The 17,009-nt window shown below is 43.8% G+C and overlaps 1 protein-coding gene across 1 annotated transcript in view; it reads left to right on the top strand.

The window, feature by feature from the left end:
* Window positions 1-17,009, top strand: part of ITGA9 (integrin subunit alpha 9) — a 390,243-nt gene that overhangs the window by 335,713 nt on the left and 37,521 nt on the right. Inside the window, exons 24-26 of the mRNA XM_021934572.2 lie at window positions 8,268-8,393; window positions 10,754-10,873; window positions 15,516-15,617. Of these exons, the coding sequence (XP_021790264.2) occupies window positions 8,268-8,393; window positions 10,754-10,873; window positions 15,516-15,617 (348 nt within the window). The remainder of the gene's footprint in view (window positions 1-8,267; window positions 8,394-10,753; window positions 10,874-15,515; window positions 15,618-17,009) is intronic.

The raw sequence follows: 17,009 nt of genomic DNA, 5'->3' as shown, positions 1-17,009 counted from the left end.
GAACTCTGTCTAAAACAAGCAAACAAACAAAAAACTAATAATATCATATACCAAAGCTGCAATTATTTTTTTATTTCTGAGCGATGTTAATCCACATAATCTAAATCATACATTCTCATACATTCTCCTGCTTCAAAGCTTTCCCTGGTTCTTCTAACCTTCTAGGTAACTACCTCCACCCACGCCACATGTACGACTTGTCACATGCCCTCCTCCATGTCCAGGCCCATCTCCCCTGCTCCTGTTCTGGCCACCGCTACCCAGCATTCATTCAGTCCCTGACCTGTGTTGAACTCCTCGGCTCTCTAGACTCAGGTCTCAAGTTTGCCCCTCTATGCTTTTGCACATGCTGTTCTCTTCCTGGAATTCCTTTCTCCCTCCTCCCTTTACTCTTGAGAAGTTTTCTTTATCCTTTGAGATCCACCTGCAATGCCACCTCCTCTGAGTCAGATCATGAGAGGGGCTGACTTCCTGGTGGAGGGAGAAATTTGTAGACAAGATTTATAATCTCATTAGGAGCTGTGCTCTGAGGGGCTGTGAATGGATAAACAGTGAGGTGGTGGTCAGGGCGTGTTTGGGCTTCAGTATGTGGAATAGCAACTATGCAGCCTGGTACAAGGAAGATGGAGTGGGACAGAGCATCCTGGCGGGGACTTTGGAGATGTGCTTCTCAGACATGACAGGTTACTTAACCTCTCTCGGCCTCAGTTTTCTCATCTGTAAAAAGGGGTGGAAATTAAGGCGACCAGAAGTTAAAGCTTACGGGTCACATCCCTGATAAATGTCTCTGTGTTGCTGCTCTAGCTGGTTGAACCTCAAAAATGTCCCAATTGAGACAATAAATTATATGGTCACCCTCCTGAGAGTAGTACCCTCCACACATGGGTGCCGTAAGGATTCAGCATATGCCGTTCTCTTAGAGCAGCGCCTAATGTTAGTATTATTTCCATTGATACCTGAACTCAGTGTAGAGATGGGACCATAAGCAGTTTCCCAGGGTGATGTGCTTGGAGCATGACACTTAGAAAAAAGATCAGAGGACTTTTCTACCTCTTCAGTGTTCAGACCCAGGCACGGGGACTGTATTTGGCTGCTCTCTTCTGGGGCCCTGTCGGGGGAAACCTGTGTCCTCTCTCTTGCTCTGAGTCAACAGACAACTCTTAGAAGTGCCTGATTGAGTTCCCTCTCCCGAGCCTACAACATAGAAATGCCCTGTTTCTTCCAAGCCCTTGATCAGACCACCTCAGCCTGGGGAGTGAAAGCTGTTGACCTCCCTTCTCCACCTGGGATCAGATGACAACAACATTTGAAACAAAGAATCTGCTCTCTTTCTCAGTATCACACCTATGGAATCAGCCCTGATTCATACTTCAAACCCAGTACTTCATGAAGCGAGGTCTTGCCAGATCCCCTAGAGTGAACAGGGGACACTTTTTCCTCTCAGAGGCCCAGCACCATGGTGGCTTCTGACATGACAGCTCCCTTGACTGAGGCTGACCCAGACTCTGCCACCAAGAGATGGTCACTCCTTGGGCTCCCGCAGCCAGGGTTCCTGACAGTTTCCCCAGTCACCACCATCTCATGGTTTCAGTTTGCACAATGTCCTCTTTGGGGTAAGGAGGAGGGCAGATGCCAACAGAAAACCCTCAGTACAGTGGTAGAATACAGTGTTTTCACTATGTCCTGCATCCTCCTCCTGTCCTTGTTTGGGTGCCTGGTGAAGTCCTTTTGTTCAAATACTAATAGCCATGGACCTCTGCCAGCTCCCAGAGGCCCTGAGAGATAAGCAGCCATGTCATGAGAAGCATTTGGACTCCGATAGCCTGGGAAATAAATGAGGAGTGAGTGGGCAGAGAAGAGCAAGGGGGCGATGGCCACAGAGTCCTTGGCCAGCCAAGGAAATGACATTGTTGGTCATTGGCCGAGGATGCTTGAGTTGTCTGCAACACACAAAAAAGCATCACATCCCCTTGACTTTGGGCAAAGAGGGCAGTTAAAACCAAGTTGTGGGGGATGGATAGTCAGTAATTGTTTATCTGTGTGATGAGATAAGGTAGCCCCCTGCTGTAATGAAAATGCACAGACAGTTCATGAAGTGAGGAATTAGCAATTGAGGACAACCTGAGTGACTACATAGGCCAACATCCTCATGGGTACATAAGGAAACTGAGGCCCTGGAGACCCAAACTGGCACAGCTGTTAGCAGGCAGAGCTAGGGCTGAAGCCAAGACTGTTGAGTATTCATCAAGAGCGTCTGTACCACAGAACTCCTTCACTGGGGCCCGGACGTGACCTCGGACAAGTCACTGAACTCGGGGACCTCTGTTTCCTTATCTGTCAGCTGAGGCCACAAGGACTGCATGATCTCGCAGCTGCCTTCCAGAAACAACATTCCAGAATGCTCTGTTCCCCCTTCTAGCCCAAGAGGCCGTACAGAATAGGCCTCTTCTCAGTCAGCAGGCACTTTTATCTCCCATGGTCTAAGCAGGAGTCATTTTTTTTTTTTTGCCACAGTGGTGGAAATGGGTCGGGCTGGAGAATGCTGAGGTTTCCAGGCTAGTGGTTTCTTCCTCTGACCACAGTAAGAGGAGAGGAAGCTTTCCCTCCACCTCTACTCCTCTGTGACTCCTGCCCCAGCCCCATCCAGCTTCCACCTAAGAGGTAGTGCAGGAAAGCGGTGACAAGCAGATGTCTGCATCTGTGCGATGTGTGCCCCAGCCCAGTTCTGTGGCCTGCTACCTGGGCGACCTCTGGTGGTCATTGGGCCTCCTGTTGCCTCTCAGTTTGCCTCCATCTGTAAAATGGGGACAGTAGGCCGGGTGCGGTGGCTCACACCTGTAATCTCAACACTTTGGGAGGCTCAGGCAGGTGAATCCCCTGAGGTCAGGAGTTCAAGACCAGCCTGACCAATATGGTGAAACCCCATCTCTACCAAAAATACAAAAAAACTTAGCCAGGCATGGTGGTATGCGCCTGTAATTCCAGCTACTTGGGAGGCTGAGACAGGAGAATTACTTGAACCCAGGAGGCAAAGGTTTCAGTGAGCTGAGATTGCAGCACTGCACTCCAGCCTGGGTAACAGAGCAAGACTCCATCTTAAGAAAAAAAAAAAAAAAAAGTGGGGACAGTAGTAGCACCTGCCTCAGGGGACTGCTGTGAGGACTGAATGTTAATGTGTGGAAAGCACTGAGAGCCTGGCGTGCAGTAAGGGCCGTGCACGTGTTAGGTACTATTGTCATGGCTGTCACATCGGTACCTGTTCAACACACTTAGAGGACCCCCACCCCCCAACCTTGATGACCCTGAGTAGGTACTGAGTTCCTGAGTTTTAGCTGAGGACTGAAGGTGCGACTGCAATAGGATTAGCTGGTCTGAATCAGACTTATGTAGCACCAGGCAACCTTCAGTCTCGTTTTGAAAGGGGACCACCCTGAACCTTCCAGAAAAACGTTGCTTTCCCCAATTGAAGTGATTCCCATGTAACCACAGTCGGAGCGCAACTGGCCAAGATTTTCATTCACCGCAGACTCAGTCCTCATTCCCTCTTCCAGATCCCACCAGGGGCAGACTAGGTGTCACATTGCATCACATCACGCCATTGCCATTACCCTGTTCACAGGCCACCCCAGAAACTCCCAGCAGGAGATGGAAACTAACTTCTGAGCTGTGACTCTGCCCCTTGGGGTTGACACTGAGGCTTGGCTGTTTCTCACTCGTTTGCCCTGCCTTTCCCAGCTCCCCACCCCTCTCTGCTGGCATCTTGTGGCTGGATGACAGCACCAGCTCTTCACACCTGAAGCACATTAGCGACGCTGGCTGGGCTGGAGCTCTGCTCCCAAGCTTCCTCTCCCTGCCTGGAAGCCTGAAGCACCGATGTGCAGAGCAAGGAGGAACTCTGCTCCCACGCCTGATTTTAATGAGGGACGGATGCATCCTGCAGGGCTCAGAGGTTCTGTTTCTCTAAACCCAGACCAAATGTGTTTGGGTGGCCAGGCCTCGTAATCTCAGCAGAGGAATGTGCGTGCCACAGGGCTGCAGAAAACAGTTTCCAGTGGTCTGTCAGCAGATGTCCACTCCAGAAGACAGACAGGGAATGTGGAGACCTGCAGGCTTCCGAATGAAAAAGTGATGGATATTAAGAGCACAACTACACACATTCAGATTCTCAAATGCCCAATAAGCATAAATATTTTCCATCCACAATGTACTATATATGCCTAAATATAGGACAAGCCTCAAATAGCGTATCCCCCGTTTCCCTAATTAGGTAAATTTAACCCTCTTTTTTTTTTTTTTTTGCCAACTTAATAGGAATCAGAACTATGATTGCCTTTGAGGTGGGGGGAGTGGACAGTGGGAATCGACTGGCAAGGGACTGGTGGGAACTTTCTGGAGCAATAGACAAGTTCTGTACTTTCATGGGGGTAGTAGTTACTGGGTGGCATCATCCATCAAACTGCACCCTTTAGATCTGTGGATTGTAATGCCTGTAAATTTACCTCAATAAAAAGAAGTTAGGAGAAATGAATGAAATAATCAACTATCTGCTTATAATGTTTAACTTAATCATGTGGTTGAATGCTTAAAATTTTATAAGAATGATATATTAATCTATAATACTCTCCATTCTTATGTTTCACAAAATCATTTTATCCAAGTGTGCATCTTCTGAGATTGCTGGATATCATTTCTAAGCCACATTTTTAGTCAGCAGTTTACCAGAATATATCATCTACAATTTGCCTAATTTATTTGAAATGCAGAACTTCTTGAATCCATGTTGGTTCTGAAATTTGATTGGCACACACCAACGCCCACTTGCGGAGCACTGCAGCTGTTGTTTTCCTCATTTGTCTTGCAAGTGAATATTCATGCTGCTCCCCACATCAACAGCTTACGTATTGCTTTCTAAAATGGGCTTTCCAATATTTATCGCAACTTTCAGCAATTGAACCCAAGGAATAATTACCAAATCTTCATTAAAGCTCATTGCCTGCTCCGCATTATTTCCCTCTAGTGACCTCTAAAATCATCCAATCCCAATGTTGATTGAGATCATTTCAGGCTAGTGTGTTTTCCCCAAAGTTGTGGTTCGAACCAAGTAATTGAGGCTGGGTGCAGTGGCTCATGTCTGTAATTCCAGTGCTTTGGAAGGCCAAGGCAGACAGATTGCTTGAGCTCAGGAGTTCGAGACCAGCCTGGGTAATGTGGCAAAACTCCATCTCTACCGAAAAAAAAGAAACCAACAAAAAACAAAACAAAACAAAAACTAGCCATGTGTGGTGGCATGTGCCTATAGTCCCAGCTACTCAGGAGGCGGAGGAGGGAGAATCACCTGAGCCCAGGAGGTTGAAGCTGCAGTGAGCTGGACTACTGTACTTCAGCCTGGGAGACTGAGACCCTGTCTCCAAAAAAAAAAAAAAAAAAAAACTAAAGTAATTTCCAAAGTATTAGACACTTTTAAAGGACAAGAAGTCCCAAACTGTGAGAAACGTTTATAGGCAACATCCTCTTTTCTAATAGTTTAACTTGAGGATATAAAACTTCACCTTATTTATTTTCAGATATATATGGTAAATCCTGGAATGTATTCAGATCAAAGGTAAAATAGAGATCAATTTAGCAAATTTTGGTGGTCTTGTCTTATAATTCATTATTAATAGATTAGCATTGTTAGTTTATTTGTGTAGCAAAAACTGACAAATAGAATCTAATTAAACTTAAGAGCTTCTACACAGCAAAAGAAACTATCAACAGAGTAAACAGACAACCTACAGAATGGAAGACAGTATTTGCAAACTATGCATCTGACAAAGGTCTAATATCTGTCATCTATAAGGAACTTAAATTTGCAAGAATGAAACAGCTCCATTAAAAGGAGGGCAAAGGACATGAACAGACACTTTTCTAAAGAAAACATACCTGCAGGGTGCAGCACACCAACGTGGCACATGTATACATATGTAACAAACCTGCACATTGTGTACATGTACCCTAGAACTTAAAGTATAATAAAAAAAAGAATAAAATAAAAATTAAAAAAAAACATATCTGTAGACAGCCAGCATGTGAAAAACTCAATATCACTGGTCATTACAGAAATGCAAATCAAAACCACAGTGAGATACCATCTCATACCAGTCAGAATGGCTATTACTAAACAGTCAAAAATGGGCCCGGTGAGGTGGCTTACGCCTGTAATCCAAGCACTTTGAGAGGCTGAGGTGGGCGAATCACAAGGTCAGGAGATCGAGACCATCCTGACTAACACAGTGAAACCCTATCTCTACTAAAAACACAAAAAATTTTGCCGGGCATGGTGGCGGGCGCCTGTACTCCCAGCTACTCGGGAAGCCAAGGCAGGAGAATGGCTTGAACTCAGGAGGCAGAGCTTGCAGTGGGCCGAGATCACGCCACTGCACTCCAGCCTGGCCAACAGTGCGAGACTCCATCTCAAAAAAAAAAAAAAAAAAAAAACCAAAGCAAAAGTCAAAAATTAACAGATGCTGGAGAGGTTTTGGAGAAAAGAGAATGCTTATACACTGTTGGTGGGAGTATAAATTTGCTCAACCATTGTGGAAAGCAGTGTGGCTATTCCTCAAAGAGCTAAAAAGAGAACTGCCATTTGACCCAGCATCCCATTACTGGGTATATATACCCAAAGGAATATTAATCATTCTACCCTAAAGACACATGCACATGAATGTTCATTGCAGCACTATTCACAATAGCAAAGACATGGAATCAACCTAAATACCCATCAAAGACAGATTGGATAAAGAAAATGTTGTACAGATATACCATGGAATACTATGCAGCCATAAAAAAGAATGAGATCATGCCCTTTGCAGGAACATGGATGGAACTGGAAGCCATTATCCTTAGCAAACTAACACAGCAACATAAAACCAAATATTGCATGATCTCAATGATAAGTGGGAGCTAAATGATGAGAACTCATGAACACAAAGAAGGGAACATACTGGGGTCTACTTGAGAGTGGAGGTTGGAAGGAAGGAGAAGAGTAACAAAAAATAACTATTGGGTACTAGACTTAGTACCTGGGTGATGAAATAATCTGTACAAAAAACCTCCATGACACAAGTTTACCTATATAACAAACCTGCACATATACTCCCAAACATAACATAAAAGTTAAAAAAAACAGCAAAAAAAGTTTTTGTTCCCTACCATGAATAAAAAGTGAAACATTCTTGAACAACTGTATTTTACTCAAGGGCATTATAAATAGGGCAATTTAGCAGATGCCTGTGGTTAGCCATGGGATTGTAAGCACAATCCTAAATTATGAATTACTAATTATTAATTTTCTGGTTTGACCTCACATCCTGTCTAGTCTTCATCTACAAGCAGTGTGATATGATGATGATATATAAAGAAGACTTCATTTTTTTCAACAGTTCCTCAATTTAAACATCAAAAAGAGTGCTGTTCTTAAGGAAATCATCACGAAAGACTAAACACCATTGTTTTGTTTCTAATGTTGCTGTCACTCAGCACCATTGCCATTGCTGTCAGAAGCAAAATCAAATCACTCACCAAGAGCTCGACGAGCATGCAGGTCCTCGTCTGGCTCAGGACAGAGGCTGCTCAGTCAAGCATGCAGGTCCCCATCTGGCTCAGGGCACAGGCTGCTCAGTTAGTGTTTTGGTAGCAAAACTCTGGCTTTAGAGTTGGACCGAGAGCAGTCCTGCTTGCTGCCCATTCCCTTTCTCTAGGAAGACCTTTAAGGAGTTTTACAGCACCCTGGGGGCTTTCTAGAATGGTTGAAAACCTCTGGCAGTAGATCATCCATCAGGCTTGGTCCCAAGTTCCAGACCTGGGTTCTTGACTTCATGACTGTTGGCCAGTGACCTAAGTTGAGTCTCATTTTCCTAAGTTGAGTCTCATTTTCCTCATTCAGACAAGAATTGCTTGGTAAGGATGTTCTTAAGTGTGCTTTCAAAACCATGGAGTATAAGGCTTATTTTACTCCTTAAGTCTTCCTATTTCCTAGTCAGGTCTCATTTGCATGTTGTATGTCATCTCATCAATTATTGGGGGACCTAACACCCACGTTTTCTATTATTTGGCCCCGTTGATGCTACAACTTCTACCTTTCAGCTTTTCAGCCATTGTTCACTTCAAAATGGACAAGAAGGAAAGGTGAATTGGGGTTCTACCACTCCTGCCTCTATAATAAGGGGCTCCAGCATCATGATTCATTCCTGAGACTGACCCTCTGACGGGCCTCTTTTCATTTGCAGGTGGGCCAAGAGAAAGGAAACTGCTCTTTCCAGAAAAACCCAACTCCCTGCATCATCCCTCAAGAACAAGAAAATATCTTCCACACAATATTTGCTTTTTTCACAAAGTCTGGAAGAAAAGTCTTGGTAAGGATTTGCTTAGTGGCTGGGGTAACATGGGTGGTCCTCACTCGGAAGACACCAGTTTTCTATTTGATATTTATTATTTCCTAAATCTGGTTTTAATCAATTGACTTATAAAGGCACAGACTGTGGTCAACTCCTAATTTGCAGTCTGAGGTTTCTGTCAAAATGTTAAATTTACATTCCAAATCCTATTACCTGGAAAAGGGATAAATCTTTGCAACCCACCAAGCACAAAGTAAAATGTTTCTTCAACTAGTATGAGTCTAAACAAGAGTGATTATTCGTGTGGAAACATTTTGGGAAACTGTTTGATAGTATCTACTAAAACAAAACATGTATGTATCCTATGACACAGCCATTCTAGTCTTGAGTAATATTCCCAAGAAAAATGAGTACTTGTGCCCCCCAGAAAAGACATGAACAAGAATGCTCACAGAAATGTTAAAATAGGTGAAAGCTGAGAACAATGCAAATATCCATCAACAGGAGAGTAAGTAAGCAATTGTGGTATATCCATACACTGGAATATTACACAGTAATGAAAAATTGCTACTGCTACATTAATGAATCTCACAGACAGAATATATTGAGTGGAAGAAGCTAGAGACAAAAGCCGCATATTGTAATATTTCACTTATAGAAAGTTCAGAAATAGCAAAAACTAATCATGATGATAGAGGTCAGGAAAGTGGTTACTTTCAGAGGAATATGGATGGGATGGGGCATGAGGGAGCCTGCTTAGATGCTGGAAATGTCCTACATCCTAATCAGGTGGTGGTCCTCCAGGTATAAACACATGTAAAAATTTATAAAGACAGGCCAGGCGCAGTGGCTCACGCCTATAATCCCAGCACTTTGGGAGGCTGAGGGGATGGGAGTTTGAGACCAGCCTGGCCAACATGTTGAAATCCTGTCCCTACTAAAAATACAAAAATTTGCCAGGTGTGGTGGGTGCCTGTAATCCCAGCTACTCAGGAGGCTGAAGCAGGAGAATAGCTTGAATCAGGGAGGCAGAGGTTGCAGTGAGCCAAGATAGTGCCACTGTACTCCAGCCTGGGTGACAGAGCAAGACTCTGTCTCAAAAAAAAAAAAAAAAAAAAAAAATTATAAAGACATACACTTCAGATTTGTTCTGTTTACTATATTTGTTATACCTCCATTTTTAAAACGTGAAGGTATTGAAGATGGAATGATAGTGCTTTTCCAAAGCCTCCTTTTTATTATGTTTGGTTACATTTCTCTAAGCTCCTTATTTCAGCCCTGGCACATCTCACCTTTATCTTCCTTTCTCATTCTTTTCTCCTGTTGAGAAGCATGACTGCCACTTAAAAGGTTGGAATTTTTTTTTTTTTACTTACATAGTGAGGATGATACATTTATTGTTTAAAGCCCTTAGATTGTTAGATGTAGTGATACCTAGTGATTTTATAGTTATGACTCTGGCTGAAAATTTTGCCCTATAGATGAAACATCATCAAGGTATGTATATGCATTTTGGAACCTATCATATAAAAAAGAAAACTTTTGTACCTTAAATTTGGGATTTGTTTTCGATTTTTTGTTTGTTTGTTTGTTTGTTTTGAGATGGAGTCTTGCTTTGTCATCCAGACTGGAGTGCAGTGGCGTGATCTTGGCTCACTGCAACCTACACCTCTAGAGTTCATGCAATTTTCCCATTTCAGCCTCCCCAGTAGCTGGGACTACAGGCGCCCGCCACCACTCCTGGCTAATTTTTGTATTTTTAGTAGAGACGGTTTCACCATTGGCCAAACTGGTCTTGAACTCCTGATCTCAAGTGACTCCCATACCTGAGCCTCCCAAAGTGCTGGGATTACAGGAATGAGCCACCGCGCCCAGCCGGGATTTACATCTCTATTGTAACTTTTGTGTTTCCTTGAGCAATGACTTCTTAGCCCTCTCATTTACCCTACCTAATAAATAGGCATGAAAGTATATTTGCCACTGTACAGGTGGAAATCACACAATGTAGGAAACGTGTCTGTGTTCAAAACTCATAAGAATGCTTTCAGAATGCAAAGTTTAAGTGTGTGGTTTTAAAATATAAATATATATATATATATATATTTCTCTTTGTGAATTCATCCAATTCTTGGTAGGATTAACTAGTGAGCTGTTTTCTCCCAGTTGCTTGACTTAAAGGCATGCACTGGTTCCCACCGGGTGGGAAATCCCGTGAATGCCCTCTGGTGGCAAGAAAAAATGATTGCATTTTCTTATGGATTTCCTCGGCTTGGAATTGCCTCAGTCACCAAGTTCATGGAGCCCACTACTCTATAAATTGTTGTGGATTTGTCTTTGTTCTTAATTCCATTGGAAAATTTTCTGACTTTTCTTCTCAGGACTGTGAAAAACCAGGAATTTCTTGCCTAACAGCACACTGTAACTTTAGTGCTCTTGCTAAAGAAGAAAGTCGTACTATAGACATTTACATGCTGCTGAACACAGAAATACTGAAAAAGGTAAGCCCTAAGGAAACGCACTTGTAGGATGCATTTAGAAGCATTTGAATTGTTGACATCCGATTTTGGGGAAAAAAAGGAAAACATTTGGTTTGGTGTCCTCATGACGCTCCGGCTGCCCCCACTTTTGGCTGTCTACAAGAGACTCTGTATTTATTTTTATGTACTTCGGGGGTACAAGTGCAGATTTCTTACATGAATATATTGTGTAGTGGTGAAATCTGGGCTTTTAGTGTACCCATCACCTGAATAGTGAACATGGTACCCAATAGGTAACTTTTCAACCTTCACCCCCATCCCAAATTTTGGAGTTTCCAATGTCTATTAATTCTACTCTTTATGCCTATGGGTACCCATTACTTAGCTCCCACTTATAAGTGACAACATGCAGTATTTGACTATTTTTGAGTTATTTCACTTAGGGTAATGAACTCCATTTCCATCCATGTTGCTGCAAAGGACATAATTTAATTCTTTGTTATGGCTGAGTAGTATTCCATAGTGTGTGTGTATATATATACACATTTTCTATAACCAGTCATCCATTGATGGACACTTAAGTTGATTCCCTATCTTTGCTATTGTGAATAGTGCTGCAATAAACTTACCAGTGCAGGTATTTTTTTATACAATATTTCTTTCCCTTTGGGTATATACCCATTAGTGTGATTGCTGGATGTGGCAGTTCTATTTTTAGTTCTTTGAGAAATCTCCATACTGCTTTTTTGATTGTACTAATTTACCTTCCCATTAACAGTGTATAAGTGTTCCCTTTTCTTTGCATCCTCACCAACATCTGTTGTTGTAGTTGTTGTTGTTGTTGTTTAACTGTTTAGTAATAGTCTGGCTGCCCCTTTTGAAACTTTTCCAGCAAGTGCCATTGGTAATTCTGCTGGTAGACAATGCCAGGGTAAAATACCAGACCCTTGCTACTCAAAGTGTGGTCTGAGGACCAGCAGCATCAGCATCACCTGAGAGTTTGTTAGAAATGCAGAATCCTGGGCTGCACCGCAGACTTAATAAATCAGCATCTTCGTTTTAACACATTCCCCAGGGATTTTGTTTGCACATTTAAGTTTCTCATGCTTTAGCTTGCATCAGAATCACCTGGAGATCTTGTCCAAACACAGATTCCTTTGGGGTGGAGTCTGAGGCTCTCCAGTTGCCACAAGCACCTAGGTGATACCAGTCCTGCAGGTCTAGGGACCTCGCTTTGGATGAAGGTGGGCTAACCTTTTCTGTAAAGGGCCAGTAGTAAATATTTCAGGCTTTGCAGGCCCTACAGACTCTTGCAACTGTTCAACTCTGCCATTGTATTGTGAAAGCAGCGATAAACAAATGAATGGGCATGGCTGTAATCCAGTAAAACTTTATAAAAACAGGCAGAGGGCCAGATTTGACCCATGAGTCCTAGTTTAAATGACACTTTGTTTTAGTCCAACTTTTGAACCACAGGTCACTTTGCTATTATGAGTATATCACAGGTGGTTCATTAAAAAACACCTCAACCAGTGCATCGGTGGCTCTTGAAGAATCATACAAATTTCCTATGATTTATTTTAAGATGAGAGCTGCTGAGAGGCCACTTCCAACAAGATGCTGTAAAAATAATTACATGTGAAGATAAAACTAAATATGCATGTTAGTTACAGAGATTCCAATTATTTTTCTTTAGAAAGACTAATTGTGTTAATCTGTACAAGACTATCCGCGTGTGAATGAATAGCCTTAGAAAAGTCATTCTGTGAAATAGGCACAGAGGTAACACACTGACCTGAGAGGATGCATGCATCAGGGGATGTTTTTCCATTTTAATCTGTAGCTGTTACAGCCCTCACACACCCGAAGAGAGCTGTGCATAGTTCTGGTTTCTCTGGTTTGCTCTGGAGGGAAACTGGTTTGGGGCAAGTTGGACTCACACCACAGTGCTTTCTTCTCCCTTTGTACCTCTCCCTTTATAAAGAACAGTGTTGGAGGACCAGGCATGACTTAGAGCACCACTGGCCATCCTCTGATTCCAGAAGGGAGCCTGGAAACCCCACATCTAGGGAAGTACCTTCCTGAAATGTGTCCCCAGGCCAGGCTGGAGGGCTATGCCTCTGCATACTTACCTATCCCATTTGTATTCTTCACAAATGGTGTTGCAGACAGTTTTATTGCCTGTGCGATACTTGCCACTGTCCACAGAGCCCTGGTGACAGCACTGGTGGCTGTAAGCCACTCTGATGTTTCCTTTATCCTCAACCCAGATGACCGCTGCTTGCACTTCAGTTATTTGCGCTTAACCATGCACAGCTCTGCAGCCTGGTTCTTCTGCATTTCTGTCCCAGTAGCTGGTGGTGACCCTTTGTCAAGGAACATGTCCCAGTGACTATTGTCCCCATGGGCCAGCCAGGCCAGTAGAGCCCCAGGCAAGAGAACTGAAAGCTGTAGGGTGTCATATGAAGCCTTCAAGGCTCATTCTCCATGTGCCCTTTCAGCAGAAACCAGGAGCATTTCCAGGTGCAAAGAAAAGCTTAGAACAAAGTTGACCTGGAAGCCAGATGGGGCCCCAGCTGCTGCTGGAGCTTCAGTCACCCCGAAGCCAGCTACAGCCTCCCTTGGGGAGTTGAGCCCGCATGGCTCCAGGCCTCCTGAAGGATGTGGATCAGTGCCAGCCTTGTGGTTTGCCTGGGCCTACGGTCGTGTTTATTTTCCTTTTGACCTCAAGATCTGGCCCCAGACAAGGGAATTTGAGGTTTTACTGTTTTGACCTTTACAAGTTTTCATTTGAAATGTAGGATCTGACTTTTAAAATCACTGTAGGATTCGGATTTCTTTCGAAGTGTTCTTCCAGTCCGTAAGGCTTTTTTCACTGATTCTACAACCATGGGGGCCCATCCTGTGCCAGACTCTTTGTCTGCTTGGCCTGTAACATTGGCAATTATCATAATCATCATCATCATCATCGTTATTAACATCCAAGGTTATTTTTATTTATTTTAATTTTTTTATTAAAAAAATATTTTTAGAGACAGGATCTCGCTCTGTCACCCAGATGGGAGTACAGTGGTGCAATCATAGCTCACTGCAGCCTCAAACTCCTGGGCTCAAGTGATCTTCCTGCCTCAGCTAATCCTCAGCTAGGACTGCAGGCACGTGCTACCATACCAGATGAATTTTTTTTTTTAATTTTTGGTAGAGATAGGATGTTTCCCAGGCTGATCTTGACCTCCTAGCCTCAAGTGATCCTCCCACTTCAGCCTCTCAAAGTGCTGGGGTTACAGGCCTTAACCATCGTGTCTGGCCCAAGATTATTATTATTATTCCAAATTGAAAATACAGCATATCCTGACACATAAAACCCCACCTTTATAAAACTGTTAAATTGGTAAAAGATTATTTGTTGCTTAAAATTATTGCTTGCTTAAAGTGAGTGAACTGGAGTAACTCTTTTGAATGACAAGCTTCCCAAAAGCATTTAAAATGTGTTTTATGGTTGTTTTAAGAAAAGAATGATAATTGATGTATAACTCCCAAGTAACATATACAGACTGGGGTACCTCTGTGCCCCAGGAAGGTCTTTGTGGTTTCATTGGCAGAGATGAGCAAAGGGTACCCTTGGAACTGTTTTCTGTGGAGTCCTCTACCTTCCTGTTCTTTGAGAGTTTAGCCAAAGATGGCATCTGAGTGTGAGCTCCTTGCATGACAGGCAAGCTGGGTAGATGTAGGTGGGGACACCACAAGACACCTTGCCTGTGGAGTCCCTGCTGCCCCGCAGGTAGAATGTTGAATGCACTAGTTCTCTGCTATCTGTTTCCACAACAGAAGCCAGGCTTCCCTTCTGCTTCACGATCAACCTGTCCCACTGGCTGGAGGTTCCGGCTCCTCACCAGGCCACAGTTTTGCCAGTCCCTGTCTTCTTCCAAATTCATTCTCCATCCCTGCTTTGGTGCCATTTTCTGGTTATCTGGATCAGTGGCTTTGAATCTGAGCCCACAGGAAGGCCTCTGCCTGCCTCTGGCTGGGGGGTGATTCCTGAGTCTTAGATGTGCTCCCTTATACCCCTGCCCCTTTCTCCTTAATTTATAAGCCACATATTTCTCCCTTCCCCATCTCTCCATCAGGCACCCTCTTTCAACGTTAAATGGTTTTGATTCCCAAACAACTTCATTTAAGAGCAAAGAAAGAGTTAAAAGCAACTCATATGAAGGGTTTGAGGGTTGTGGTCAAGGCAGGAAGATGTCTATAAAATGTAGATCAGATGCCTTTTGTGGAATGCCAAGCCTCGATTTGCTGTACACAATTAAGCAGTTTTATTTATCCTCAACTCTTTGTGAACATGTCAATAGCAATATCCAAATATCTGACTCTTACTGCTTGGAAACCACAGCACATAGCTTGCATGTGTTGATTACTCCATCATTTCCCAGCAAACGCCATCATTTCCCAGCATCCACCATGAGCTGCAAAGAATTCTCAAGAGAAACCCTGGAAGTCTGTGTTTATGTGGGTGCCTGGGATGGAAAGGTATCTAGTTCAATGATAAAATTTTTGTCTGGGCTACATGGAATCATGGAATTTCAGTTCTGCCCAGTCCCTCTCAAGGCCCAGCTATTATCATAGAAAAATCTTTGAGTAAGTTGTGCTGTTTCTTCCACAGGACAGTTCATCTGTCATCCAGTTCATGTCCCGCGCCAAGGTGAAGGTGGATCCTGCCCTAAGGGTGGTGGAAATAGCTCATGGGAACCCAGAAGAGGTGACGGTGAGTCAGCCACCCCAGGACAGCCCTCGTCAGAGGGCAAGGGAAGCTGGGTGACTTGGAGACCTGGAGCTGGAATTTGAGGGTCAAGACAGTCTCTAAGCCAAGATGTTGGGTTTGTGGCAGACCCGAGACTATGCCTGCCTTGGCTTCCAGGCCCCCCTGGAGAACTTCTGTGGTTTGTTCTTGTGATAGCATTGTCCTTTAGGATGCCATCATTATGTGAACATTTCCTGCTATGATTGTCTGGAAATGGTCTGGAAGTACCCCCGCCTCAACAGGGTTGGATTTCCACTGTGGAGCCAGGACTATTTATATCTTTCTTAGACCTTTCCTAAGGCAGACCACATCTGCCTTACCCATCACATTACTCCATGGGTAAATACTGTGTGTTTGGTTTGGTTTGGTTTTTAAGAGACAGGGTCTCACTCTGTCACGCAGGCTGGAATGCAGTGGCACAGTCATAGCTCCCTGTAGCCTTGAATACCTGGCCTCAAGGGATTCTCCCATCTTAGCCTCCAGAGTAGCTAGGACTACAGGCACACTACCATGCCTAATTTTTCATTTTTTTTTTGTTCATTTTTTTGTCAAGATAGGGTCCCACGATGTTGCTCAGGCTGGTCTCAAACTCCTGGCCTCAAGCAATCCTCCTGCCTCAGCCTCCCAAAACACTGGGTTTCCAGGCAAACATTGGGTGTTTTAAAAACAAGTTGTTTGAATGACTTAAAGAGATTACACCCAAATTGCCAAGACCTAGTAACTGCTCTTTAACCCTGTATTACCACCCCCTTCTCCTCCATAAAGTGCAGTTGGCACCAAGGCCTCCGAGACACGGGAGGATGTGGCAAACCACGAGGCTTATTGTGGAGGTGTGGGAGAGGCTGGAGGAAAGCTGTGGCCTTGGAATTTTATTGCCTTTGATTGTTGTTCTTGCAGGAGCGGGGGGTTGAGGGGGGTTCATCCTGCACTTGACGCCCACACTCAGATCCCAGGGGGGTAGAGGAGGAGACAGTAGCCGATGCACTTCTTTTGCCAGTGAGCTATGCAATGATGCTACCTTTCTGCATCCCCTTCTGTGGAATTTACCTTCTCTCAAGGGCGACTTACCCTTTCTTACAAGAGTCAGTGTTGCTGTGACACATTTACAAAAGTGACAAGTTTATAATGATTATGTGCTTAGAAACTGTTGTTAACTTACTCTCTGACAACAGTGGAGACACAACATGTCGAAATGTCAGAATGGGGATCAAACCAAAGACCACTCTTACAAGACCCTGGTTGCGAAGGGTTCATATGGAAAATAAATGCTGGGCCGAGGCAGGCAGATCACCTGAGATCAGGAGTTCAAGACCAGCCTGGCCAACATGGTGAAACGCTGTCTCTACTAAAAAATAT

This window comes from Papio anubis, chromosome 2 (assembly GCF_008728515.1).
Source record: "Papio anubis isolate 15944 chromosome 2, Panubis1.0, whole genome shotgun sequence".
In the NCBI taxonomy this organism is placed as follows: domain Eukaryota; kingdom Metazoa; phylum Chordata; class Mammalia; order Primates; family Cercopithecidae; genus Papio; species Papio anubis.
The sequence above is the reverse complement of the archived record's forward strand: the minus strand, read 5'-3'. Positions and strand labels throughout refer to the sequence as shown.